This window comes from Mastigoproctus giganteus, chromosome 5 (genome assembly GCF_048544385.1).
Source record: "Mastigoproctus giganteus isolate SK-2022 chromosome 5, ASM4854438v1, whole genome shotgun sequence".
Lineage (NCBI taxonomy): Eukaryota > Metazoa > Arthropoda > Arachnida > Uropygi > Thelyphonidae > Mastigoproctus > Mastigoproctus giganteus.
The window spans coordinates 221,621,275-221,635,329 of record NC_143579.1 but is presented as its reverse complement, the minus strand read 5'-3'; the positions used below and the strand labels follow the sequence as shown (position 1 = coordinate 221,635,329).

At 36.6% G+C, this 14,055-nt stretch overlaps 1 protein-coding gene across 4 annotated transcripts in view; it reads right to left on the bottom strand.

Annotated features, from left to right (window-relative positions):
* LOC150086127 (small glutamine-rich tetratricopeptide repeat-containing protein beta-like) overlaps nucleotides 1-14,055 on the bottom strand; it is a 376,857-nt gene that overhangs the window by 189,930 nt on the left and 172,872 nt on the right. For all 4 annotated transcript variants that reach the window (XM_090374421.1, XM_090374422.1, XM_090374424.1 and 1 more), the window contains exon 8: nucleotides 6,965-7,051. In XM_090374421.1, the coding sequence (XP_090230547.1) occupies nucleotides 6,965-7,051 (87 nt within the window). The remainder of the gene's footprint in view (nucleotides 1-6,964; nucleotides 7,052-14,055) is intronic.

The window sequence follows — 14,055 nt, the reverse complement described above, 5'->3', positions numbered from 1 at the left end:
TGTCAGTTATAAATGGTAGTTTAAGAGATCTACAATTTTCGAATTGTCATAATAGGAAGTATATTATTGAATAATGAAAATGTAGGAAGTATATTTGAGAAGGGCAACAAGATTAGTGAATGGATTAGTGAATTAGTTGCTCTTACGAAGAAAGGCTTAAGTTTTGCAGATTACAGTATTTGGAGACTAGGTACCTGTGAGGTGATCTGACTGTGGTGTAAAAAGCCTTGAATGGTTTGAGCATGCTCAATGCTGATGGGATTCTTCCTCTTGCTCAGAATAATCACCTGAGACGGCATAAATTCAAACTGAGGAAAAACAGTTGTAGGATAGATGTGCGGAAGTTTGCCTTTAGCCAGTGGGTAGTTGATTGGTGGAACAGACTTCGATCTCTTTTGTTGTGGAAGTCAATAGCTTAAATAAATTTAAGGCTGAGCCAGACAGTCATTTGGAGTGAATGGATGGGTGAAATGGGAGATTTTTTTTTTTTTTTTTTTTTTTTGGCTGATGCTGCATAAGCTTGCTTTCTTGCATTGTGTGCCTCTACTAATGCTAACATAGACTATATCAAAAATAATAACATCAGCAAGTTATACTCATACAATTTCAAAAACCTTTTCACCAGTATCTCACACGAAAATTTCAAAAAAAAGCACTTTTAAACTATTACGAAGAATTTCAAAAAGAATTAGGCTGGTAATAAACAATATTGGCTAGACCTTATTAATCTAAACGTCAAGAACAGCTACATACTTATGGGTGATTGTATCTACAGGCAAAATAGGACTGTGGCTATGGGAGCCAGTAATTCGTGCTCCATAGCCAATCTGTATTTGCACTTCTATGAAAACAAAATCAAAGACTAAATTTATTTCTACAGATACATTGATGATGCTCTAGTTATCAATTTCGATAATTTTGACATTATAGCCAAGGAAATTTATCCTGAAGACCTGACTTTAGAACACACCAACCCGGAAAATAACCAAAAGGCATTCTATCTTGATAGCCAAATCACGATTTCCAATAACAAAGTTTACATCAGACACTACGACAAGAGAGACCATTTTAACTTCCCAGCTATAACTTACCCACTGGGAGACCAATTTTGCAAAATATATACATAGCAACATCATTAAAAACCAGACTAAAAGAATATTACACATTTGTAATAATCCCGACTTAACCTGGCTGAAGCATTAATAAAACTGAAAGATATATTCACAAAGAATAATATACAGGTCAATTACATCAGGCATCATATTCAAGCTACCATACAAGTAAACCATGCCATACACCACCCCCAATGCCAGCCCTAATAGTCATTGAAAAAAACTTACCAATCCATTTAGAAACAGGTTATCAATCGCACCGTAAGGATTATTAAGACCCATTATTACACTGAGTCACAAAGGGCCTATCTGTACTTTATTAGACAGACCAATAATCAGACCTATTTAAAAAGTTATAAATAATATACAACCCAAATTTTATCCCTGGGTTTAGTACACTCAGAGGAGGCTCGTCAGCTGACAGCACTGTAACCCGGATGTCCAAATTTAACACCCCTAACAAAAGACAATTTAATAAATATTTCCTCAGACACTGAAATCCTACAATATACCTTAAATCCCTTACACGATTAGTACATAGATTAACCCCACCAGCACATACATAACACAATTATATTAACCATACCCCCAGGGGCTCACATCTGGTGAGTATGGGCTTGGCACACCCAGGGTCTGAGCTGAATAACATCATTCTTCTCTTTCTGTGATTCTCTCTCTCTGTCTCTCTCAAGGGTAACTCAGAAATTTTTTTTGGCTGGTGCAACAAGAGCCTTAGCCTTCCTTCCACCATATGGCTAATTACAATAATAATAATACAATTTTCTGTAGTAGATCACCAACATAGCATAAATTGGGGTATCACAGGGTGCAAATTCACTGTGAAGGAGCATGTACATATGTATACAGTTATCCCCCAGGCATACACAAGATCATTATGCCTTAGAAAAGCTATACTGGCTCATGTTCAGAGAGAAAAAATTTATTTTATTTTTTATTTTTTTTTAAAACATTATACTTTTTTATTACATTAACACGCTTCTCATATAAGATCTAAGTAATGTCAGTTCGTATAGGTTCATGCTGCCTTCACAGACTATACCTGCTATATCATTAAAATATAAATTTACATTCATTACATTCTCTGGCAATTAGAGCTATAGTAAAGACTTAGGGATTATTGCCCACAGCGATTTATTATCATGCCACAGATCATGAAGGGTGCGGCTCCACACTAAATTTAATCTCAGTTTAGCACACATAAAACTACCCAAAGACGGCAATTAGAGTACCTTTTCAGACTGACCACCAACAAGACATGCAGGAGGTAAGATCCTATATTCATTTTAACTGATACATACCCGTTGGGCTTTGAGTCTTCTATCCCAGTTTGCTGAATCTGATAGTGTTAACTAAAATAAACTTATTTCCAATTCATAATTATTTACCAGAATATTACCTGAGTGTTGTTAAACCCTGGCAAAATTGGTATAGGGATGACAGAAACTGGTATGTATGAGACATTCTTTTAAATTGGCTATCAGTATGCTCAAAGCCCTTGATGAAAGAGCAGACCGATGACCAAGTGGAAGAATGTTATTTTCACCTTTCTAATTTCTATTTTAGCTTTATTAACTTCTTTCTATCATTTCTTACTTTTATTACCTTTCACCTTTAATCATAAGCTATCCAGACTAAGGCCAGTACTATATTACTAGTCTGTTAGTCATGTTCCAGTTTAAATATTATTCCTTACAGATTTAAATTAAAACTAACTAAATTATAAAATTAAAGAAAAAATAAATAATAAATATATATATATATATATATATATATATATATATATATATATATATATATTATACCACGTGAAATTATTAACAAAATAGACTTTACTAAACTCATGTGGAATACAATCTTAATTTCTACATAACTGTTAGCAGGTGACATTTCAGGATTCTAACTGAACCTCATATATGGTCTGATGATGGGGTTCAGTTCTGAAACGTCACCTGCTAACAATTTAGTTTAGAAATTGAGCTTGTATTTCCTATGAATTTAATAAAACCTAGATATTTTATCAAATAATAATAATAATTATTTAAATAATGAAATAATAAATACAATAATTTAAATAATGAAACAATAATTTAATTGGTGTATAATAGTGTCATTTATTGTTATAATTATTATATATAGCCTATAATTTACTTTATAGATCAATTTTTTAAACAAAAAACTTTTGTTTAAAAGAAAATTGATCCTTACAGTAAATCCATTTTCACAGACAATAAATTCAAGAGTGTTTTTGTATTAATATTCATATAAGTTAAATACATAGTGGCATAGTGTTTTGTGAAAGGCGCCACCTGTGGTTTCCCACATCTGCACCATGGTACTTTGTGAAGAAGTACAGAATCTCTGTAAAAGCCAGAAAAAGTGTAATGTCTGGTTTCTGTCAGAGTAGTGTTATGTTTTGTTGTTGTGTCTCTGGCTGCTTGGCCGCAGAGCCCCTAGTGGGACCCCACGTTGCCCGCCACCACCACTGGGAGGTGAGCCAGGCTGCCCATTATACTCTGGCTGGCCTTTGCCAGGGTTGCCTAAGCTTCCTGACAAAGGTCAAGTGAAAAAAAAAAAATAAATAAATAAAAATAAATAAATAAATAAAATTAAAAAAAATAATACAAAAAAAAATTAAAATAATAATAAAAAAAAATAATAAAAAAATAAAAAATAATAATAAAAAATAAAAAATAAAAAAGTGGGGGGGGGGGGGGGGAGAAAACAGAGCAGGAGTACGAGTTAGAAGGAACAGAAAGAGGGAAAGGAGGACGGACTGAAGTTAAGGAGCAGTCCGCTCTTTGTGAGGTGAAAATAGGGATCTGGGGGTGGGAGTTAAAGTAGCAGGGGACAGGTGCCCCTACATGATCACCAGAGGCCAATGGACTCTGTATCCCGCACTCAGAAGTTCTCCAGAGTGCCACCAATCCCGCACCAGAACGGTGCCGGCTGATCCTACCCTATAAGGGGTTTGCAGCAGTATCCCGCACTCGATGAGTGCCAGCAGTCCCGCACCAGAATGGTACCAGCAGTGTTCCTACCCTTAAAGGATTTGTAAGTTGTCAAGGCAGTGTCCTCTAGCAGAGAAGGAGCTAACCCACGCCAGTCTGATTCAGGCCTTGGGCAGCATGATCCAATGTTGTTCTCATTTCAGCAATCTTGGCTAGCCTCAGTGCGAAGATTTCCTGCGCATACACAGTTAGTGCCCTGTATTTGTTTTCATCGAGCAGCAGCGAGGACTCTTGGTTTCGTGGATTCCTTTGAATTGCGGTAGCAAACTTGATTCTACTGTTGTCATAGGCAGGGCACTCATACATGAGATGCCCCCAGGACTCTTCTTCTCCACAATGGCACCGCGGGTCTCTTTCAATCCCCATAGCTGTGAGTTTCTGACGGAAGGGGCCGTGTCCAGTGATAATAAACGTCATGTGCAGACCAGGTGAGAACCAGGGAGGGGCTATTGGGTGAGTATGGTTTATAGTTGGGAGGAATCGCCTCGTGATGTCTCCTTTCTGCGTGGTTTCCCAGCTCTGTTGCCATATCGCTTGTAGGTGTTGGGTGATTCTCCTCTTCTCTATCTTGGAGTCATTTGCAAGATCCAGCTGGAGATTTACTATTTCAGCTGGTGTTCCTTTCCTAAGGTGGTAATATAGGCCTCGCCTGACTACTTCTAGGTAGAGTGGCTGACAACGACAAATACTGCTTTGTATATGAGGGTCAGAGCTTTGTGCTTCAAGCCCCAGTCGGATCTGCTCACCCTCCTGATCATGGCGGCATAAGTTAAATACAGTAAACCCCCGCTTTTTGCAGTATCTGTATTCGCGATCGCCGATTTAATATAAAATGAAACCTAAAAAAATGTGAATTTTAATGCGCCGTGAATAATATTTTCCGCCATAAAAAAATATGGGCGTGGCTAAAATTATCTTTCCCGGTCAAAACAGCGCTCAGTGGGTGGGGGAAGAGGGGTGACAAAATCGCGAGCGTGGATGTTTCTCGCTAATCCTTGTTCGGTATGTGTTATGCGCTTGTCATGGAAGGTTTCGTCGTTTGCTTTTAATTTATATGCTTATAAATTGAATAAATTTATCAATTTATAAATTGATATCTTAAAAAATGATATATATACCGTTTTGCAGTGTAAAACAGACTTTTTCGAGTGTGTTAACGGAACCAAGTGACTTTATTGTTGACAAGTTCTTTCTAACCCCTACAAAAATATGGCTACGAATAACAAGAGAAATGTGAAAATATCAAAGAAGGTGATGACATTAGCGAATGAAATTGAGTTATTAGATAAAATTTCTAATGGTGAAAGTGTCTCAGTGGCAAAACATTATAAAATCAATGAGTCAACGGATCAATCAAAAAATCGGAAGAAAAAATCCGCCGTAGTGTCCGTGAAAACGCGCTAATTGCTTCAAAAATTTGCTCTGTAACTCGTGATGTTAAATTAGAAAAAAGGGAAAAGGCTTTAAATCTGTGGACAGAAGACCGAACTCAAAATAAAATTCCGTTAAGTTCACACATCATTCGTGAAAAGGCAAAACTCCTTTATCAACACTTTAGCGAAACTGGTGATAGCACAGGCGGGATAAGCTTTTTTTGCTAGCAAAGGCGCTGGTTTGAGAGATTTCTTTGAAATTTCTAATAAATATTACATTTAATATTAAATTGTTTCTTATTTTCATTTCGATGCCATATGCTTGCATTTCACTATGTACTGTCTATGTACATAGTCATATTATGAAGGTACATATAATACATACATAGACAAAATTTTAGACTAGTTTTTCTTATATATTTCATACTTTGGAACGGAACCCCTTTATTACTATGGGAGCCATAACTCAGTATTCACGTTTTCGGTATTCGCGACATTTCTCAGGAACGTAACCCCCGCGAATAGCGGGGGTTTACTGTATATATTTTCATAATTTTCAGGGAAATAGCAAGCATCACCGACACAGTGGAAGGCAGTGCATCTTTATCCATTCTGGTTTTGGTAAAATTTGTAAATAAATTAAATATTTTAACTACATCAGTGTCATGTGACTGGCTGTTTTCCAAAGCTGGAATTACAGGTAATAGAAGCAATTGTATAAGTTTCAATAAAGTTGTAATAAATGATGCCCATTAAAGATTTATTTAAAGCAGCGTTTCCCAAACATTTTTAGTCACGGAACACTTTTCAACTAGCAGTATATTTACGGAAAAATTTTTCATCTCACAAAATATTTACAGAATATTATTATTATTACTTCACACTGCCATTAAATTTAATGCAATGTGAAACCGAATTTTTTTGCACAAAAATAAATTTAATGGAAATGTGAAGCTGTAAAACTACAGCTACACATTGCCATTAAATTTATTTTTGCACAAAAAAAAATAGAGAAAAACTGTAACATGCTGGTTAGATTGAGAGGGGTCAAAATGAATCAAAAACAGGGAGTCTGGCATAAATCTGCAGTTAGCAGTGTGATCTTACAATAAGGTTAAGCATCTGGTTTTAGAGAATATCAGAGATCAGGAAGTGATTTTGCAAACTGTTTTGTTAGTGAATAGGTTAAGACCCGATGTAGCCGAGTAGTCAGGAGCGTGAGTGCAGTAGCACATGCTCTTTGAGTGGATCAGAGTTTAAGCCCATGACTGCCAAATACGATTAACATTTGTACCGATAATTATTTGTAAAATCCACTGACCTGGTGGTAATGCCGGAACATAAACAACATTTATAAGCAAGTCAAAAGGAAACAAGAAAAAGAACATGTCAGACTAATACAAGAGGTTTAAAATTGGAAGAGTCATGGTAAGACAAAAAAATGACCTACCATATTTACAAGTGTGGGGTTGCTCAGTAGTGTTGAAAAATCCATAGCATTACCAAAATTTCTTCCTGCAGCTCCCACTCCAGAGCCCTATATAAATAATAAATATTTTAAGAAAACTATTTATAAAATATATTCACCTGATATCAGCTGCGATATCTACAAATAATTTCAGACAGAAATGTGTTTCTAAATTTGTTTTATTTATATTAAAACAAGGTTGGTGCTGGTTTTTTTTGCATACTAGTTTTTAAATGAATACATAACACTGAACAACAAATTTTGGGTCATATCTTGTTATGGGCATAACAAGTAAGTTATGGACACTACGAAATCTATAAAGATTTCAGAGTGCACATAACCAGTGGTGGCTTGTAACTCTGATGTTTGGGGGTGCTGCATCTTAAAGTTACATTAAATTACCTTGGTTATAAGACACATAGACACACACAGTAATAATAATAAGCAAGTTAAAAATACTATAAAACATTAACTAGACATTTACCATTAGCAGACTTGAACTTTTATTTAAAAACAAAATCCATTCTTTGGTTTTTATTTGTTGAAAATAGATTAATAACTTTTTCATTCAAGTTTGGTGCACTGTTCACCAAACTTTTCTCTATTGAAAGCATTGCTTGGGCATTTAGCCTTTCCTGATTCATAGTGCTCCTTAAAAATGTTTTTATTCTTTTTAATGTCGAATGGCAGTGTTCGGGCTCTGAAGTAGTCATCGGAATGGTCAAAAGAACTTTTATGAGTTTTGTAAGTTCACCAAGAACTTCAGCTAGATTACTTTCTGAGATAAATTTCAGCAAGTCAGTTAATTTGCAATAATTGTGTAGATCATGTCTTCTATAGAAAACTTGTAATTCCGTAAGAAGTTTTTTTCTTTCAATCATGGGATATGCCTCAGTAGTCTCCTGTACCTCTTCCATGGGCATTTCATAAGATAAATAACAAAGTTCTCCTTGTTAAACAGTTTAGTAGCAAATAACTGCTTTGTGAAAGAATATCTCTCACCTATGTCAACACTTATATAGTGGCATACTTCCTTTGCTTCAATCATGAGCGTTTTTGAAGGATTTTCACAGTACAGTCGGTCCTCGTATAACACGTGTTTGCATTACACGAATTCGATCATACACGATTTATAAATAGGGGAACGATATCTTATATAACACGAACCGAATTCGCTTATACACGATTCGCCTTTGTGTTTACAAGAAATGGCAGTCGAACGCGGAATCACCCCAACTGAACGCAACACGATAGGAATGAAGAGAAGATTCTGAAAATGTATTTATGTTTTTTATATCAGTGAAGGGGAAACACATTTCACCATAATAACGTAAAAACCAACACAATTCCAGCTATCGGTATAATCGCAAATGCAATTAGCTCGAATTTACTACCCGTTTCTAACAGATTCCACTAGTAGGAACGCAACTGGAAATTGTTTTTATTGTTTTATGGTAGTAACCCCTAGAAATGTGAGGTGTTAATAGTGTATCTCGGCCTTTACGGTGTTGTTTATTCAGTTGCTACACGCGCGCAGCTTTGTGTTTATGTGTATCAAGCGTGCCTCCTCGTTTTGTAATTGTGCTTTATTCCCTAAAAATGAGTAAAATACTTAAAAGGTGTGAAAAGGAAGCGTCCTGGCGAAGACACTGCAGATTCGGAGAGGAAAAAAAAAGAGAAGCAATATCGATAAACAGAGGCGGACTGGGTCAAAAATTCTTACCCGGGAAAATTTGTAGTGGCCTCATACTACGGTTTATGGCCAAAATCACACCGGCCTCCGGCCCACCGGGGTTTCCCCGGTGAGGCTTATGGCCAGTCCGCCTCTGTCGATAGAGAAAAAATATGAAATTGTGAAACGCTTTGAGCGAAATGAAAGACCATGTGATATTGCACGTGCTACAGACGTAAATGAGGCAACGCCGAGAATTACAAAGAATGCAGAGAAAAAAAAAACAACTTTCATAGCGGGAAGAACTCAAAGTGTAATTAAAATCCATTAGATTAAGACACAAAGAATTGGAAGAGATGGAACGGCTGTCATCTGTTTGGATAGAAAATCAAACAAAAAGCAAGTCTGCTTACGATAGAAGCAAAAGCATTAGCAATATTTTATTACGACTTACGTATTATAATTTATACTTACGTATTATAAAATACGTAAGTATTTTATTACGACTATTTTATTTAATATAATAAATTTTTTACGAATAAAATACGTATTTTATTCGTAAAAAATACTTTTTTAGTATTAAAAAATACTAAAAATACTTTATTATAATATATTATTTTTATTACGTATTTTAATCGTTATGAAATACGTAAGTATTTTATAAAGATTAAAATTACCCGATTATTTATTGTGTTTGGTTATGTTTTGGTTCCAAATGTGTGTTCAAACTTGGGTGGTCGGCACCTAACCCTACTTTTCCCATAGGGCCTGTTGTTTATATTGCACGATTTTGCATTGCACGAGGATTTCTAGGAACGCAACTATCGTGCTATACGAGGACAGACTGTACATTGAATTCCTGATTTTTAGAATGGCATTCTTAAAGCTTCCTATATTTTCATGTATTTTAACTGCCTCAATTTCTCGAGATTGCATTTCATTATAAATAACTTCCACGTGATTTCATTATCTGATGAAAAAGTTCTAACCAGAATTTTTTCATTACTCAAGGTGTGCAAAATTCCAGTTGCTTCTGAAATTGTCTTATTGCATTTTCCGTTGCTTGCAGTTCCTCCGTGCACTTTTTTAAGGATTCAAAATTTTCATAAACGCTGTTCACGGTGTGTATATTGAAGTTCCATCTTGTGGGTGAAGGTCGGGCAACATGGCTGTCCATATGTTTTCTGAGAACAGAGAGACGCTATGGTAATCTTGAGAAAAATGTTGGTATTGACTGTCCATATGCTTTCTGAGAAGAGAGAGAGAGAGAGAGACACTATGGTAATCTTGAGAAAAATGTTGGTATTGACTGTCTATATGCTTTCTGAGAACAGAGAGACTGTGGTTATCTAGAAAAAAAATGTGGTATCGACATGAGTTTCGAAAAGAATATTCTTGAATCTCGGGTACTACATGCTGCATTTCTCATCATCAGATTCAGTTAGTGTGCATAGCAGTGAATAAAATGTTCATTTTTGTACACTTCTTTTATTTTAGCATGAACTCCCCCTTTCTTGTCTTTCATCACATTTGCACCATCAAATGTCTGAGCAACCAGTTTTTGAGTATTTCCTTCAAGGGGCTCACATCTGGTATGGGCTTGACAAACCAAGGGTCCTGAGCTGGATATCGATATCATCATTCTTCTCTTCTACACTCTCTCTCTCTCTGGTTAATGTGGGATTTTTTTTTTTTTTTTTTTTTTTGGGCTGGTGCAGCAGCAGCATAAGCCCCAGGCTTCCTTGCACCATATGGCTGCTAATAATAACTGATCTAGAATGCACTTCGATATTCTGTCTACCGTTTGGTTTTCCGCAGTGAAAAAACCCCAAAAATGCTAAAAAAAATGTCTCCATTCAGTTCATATATCTCAGAACAATTGCCATTTGTATATGTTCTGAAACATCTGTTGTCATCAGCCATGACAGCTACAAATGGAGCTCCTTTAATTTCTCTTTTTATTTCATCCCGGCATATTTGCCGCAAACAGTCAAGAATATCATTCTGAATAATTTTTGAAATGCCTTTAAATGCTGCATTACTTTCTAAATGGTTCTTTGAATTGGAATGTAATGTACAGGCGAAATTTATTAATCCTCTGAATACTCCTGGATTTTTAGAATTGTCTTTTTCTTCATGTCCACGAAAAGGAATTTCGAACTGTTCACAAAATTTAATGCAGTCTATTATCTTAGATAATACCTCATGATTCTTGGTAACTTTTCTGTTACGTTTGCAGATGAAATGTAGGCCTCACTAAGCTGTTCTTTAATATTCACTTCATTCTTTATTATATTCATCGATATCATTTGAGTCTGGGTGCGAGGTTAGCCTGTGCGGACATTGCTCCTTAAAGCTCTTCAAACAGAGAAGTTTTTCCTGATTTATTTTCTGCTTTATTAGTTTAAATTGTCATATTAACTTATTTTCTAGAGTAGCTTTATATTCCTAGTTACGATACTTAGTTTAAAGTTTAACTTAGACAGAGATTTCGTAGATATTACTTAGTATCGGTAACGGTATCAAATCCACGTGTCACAAACCAAATTTTTTTTTTAACCAAATTTAGTCAATTTATTAACCAACTGTTATATCAAATTATCATCTATAAGTAGATTATAGACCTAGTCAGGATCCTTAGTTGATTCTAAATTGAGATAGCGAGATTTGGAAGCTAATCAATACTTACGAGTCCGTAGAAATACCGTTCGTGAATTCCCGCCATTTTTACACGATAGCATAAGCTTAGTGTCGTATAGTGCATAATATAATATTGTCAATTAATCAGTAAATCTATTAATCTTGATAAACTTTATTGTCAATTAAATTGTACTTTTAACTCTATATATATATATATATATATATATATAACGACTTAATCGTAACAAATAATTAATACATAACTATAGTGGTACACGTGATTCGGAAGTTGTATAAAGGGAACTCGTAGAAAACACTAGATACCGAAAAAAATATATATATAACATAACTGTTTTGGGATATAACTTAAGGATTTAATTTTTGTTTTGAATTTTATTGAATTAAATCGGAATCATGACTCTGACCAGAGCAGCAAAGCAAAAGGCTCAAGCTAATGGGAGTGCTGTGGTTCAGGGGAGAACTGAGGGGGGCAGTTGCCCTCTGAATCACAGTCTATTAAAATGCACTGTTTGCTTGATGTTTGCGGAGCAGTCGGGTACGGGACATGATACTGCCAAGGGGGATGTCTTTGTGTGTGCACGATGTAAGGAGTGCAAGGAAATCAGGCGACAACTCAGCGTTGTTATGGGCCTTTATGAGAGCTTGAAGGACAGGGTGGATGCCCTCGAAGGAAATAAATTGAGGGGCCCATCAAGCTCTCAGCTGCCCACATCAACGCCAGAGCTTGCACTTGGTCATCAGGCAACACAGAAGCAGCCCCCTAGGCAGAATGCGCTGGTCCCACAGGAACTAGTAGTTGTTGGTGACTCTATTGTCAGGGAAACGGGGAACATACTTTGTAAAAAGGATAGGTGGAATAGGACCAGGGTATGTCTGCCAGGGGCAAAGGTTGATGACGTTGTAGAGCGGATATCATCTTTTAAGGGCACAAAAGGTGATATAGTTGTACACGTTGGCACTAATGATATTAAGAGTAGGAGACCGGCGGAATTACTTAGCAAGTACAGGTCACTGTTGAAAAAAAGCCGTGAATTAGGGTTGAACTTGAAAGTGTCTGCAATTCTGCCCAGACACGATAGGAGGGAGTATATGATGAGAGCCTTGTCGATCAATTCGGCCCTGGAGGGATTGTGCAAGGCTCAAGGGGTAGAATTTTTTTCAGCCTGGACTGTACTTGTTAACAGGAGAGATTGCTTCTACAGGGATGGGATACACTTAAATAGAAAGGGTGCAAGAATTTTTGCTGATGCTGTCGAGGCAGTGTTAGGTGGGTCGGAAAACTGCTAGTTGGGGGGGATACAAGGACTAATAGATTAACAGTAGCCACTGGCAGAGGTGGAAGTGATTCTTGCACTGCTTCTATTGAAATGAGCAGAAGTCTGAAAAACAAGATGCAGGATATTTCAGAGACTGCTGGTAGTCATTGCGGTACAAGTAAACACATGGGTTGTGTTAGGGTAGCTAAGAATAGAAACAGGTGCATGTATACCTGCGTGTACACCAATGCTAGGAGTTTGGTAAATAAATTTGATGAATTTGAGGTATTGCTCAAAACATCAAAGGCAGATATTGTTGGGATATCAGAGACGTGGTGTCACACAGATATAAGTAATGCGGAACTGGAATTTGGGGAATACAATGTGTATAGAAAGGATAGACAGGACAGGAGGGGAGGAGGGGTTATGCTATTAATTAAGAAACACATAAAGTCCAAGGAAGTGAAGCCAGTCGACATCGATGGACAGGGCAGTGTCGAGTCAGTTTGGTGCGACATAAGCATAGGGAAATCAAAATTGAGAGTAGGAGTGTGCTATAGGCCTAATGACTCTGATGAGTATAATAAGATATTGTACAGGGAAATAGAGTGGGCCAGTAAATCTGAGAGTCTTATAATGGGGGACTTTAATTTCCCAGATATTGACTGGAATTTGTGGGTTGGTCACTCGCACACTAGCAAGGCTTTTGTGGATTTATTGGATGATTGTTTTCTACATCAGCATGTTCGTGAGGCAACAAGAGGGAGCAATACTCTTGATCTGATTATCAGTAGTGATTCTTCATGCATTAAGAACCTGCAGATAAATGAACCACTAGGTGGCAGTGATCACAGTGTGTTGAAGTGGGATTTACTCAAGGAGGTAACTACCATCAGAGGTAAAGGGAAGGGTTTTTGTTTTCGTAAAGGCGACTATGATGGTCTGAGACAGTATTTAAATTCTATACAGTGGGACCAACTGATGATGTTACCAACAGCAAACTCAAAATGGGAAGCATTCAAGGAACTAATCTTGGAGGCTACCAGGCTTTACATACCAACTAAGAAATATTGTTCAAGGTTTAGGCCTAAATGGTTGTCAGATGAACTAATGAGACATGTGGCAGAGAAGAAAAATGCATGGGATACATACAAATTAATGGGTGACATGGAAGCCTATGATAGATATAAGTTGGTCTGTAACCAAGTCACAAAGGAGATTAGGCAGGCAAAGGCAGACTATGAAAAATCCTTGGCAAAGGATGCAAAGAAAAACAGAAAAGAGTTTTTTACATACTTGAACTCGAAAAGGAAAGGGATGAATCAGATTGGTCCACTGGATATTGATGGTTCAACAGTTGAGGATCCTGCTCAGGTGGCTAACAATCTAAACGAGTATTTTGCATCTACATTCACGCATGAGGAGTTATTCAGGAAGGAGAATGATGTAGGTAAAGTAAACATTGGCAGTGAGCTGGATGATTT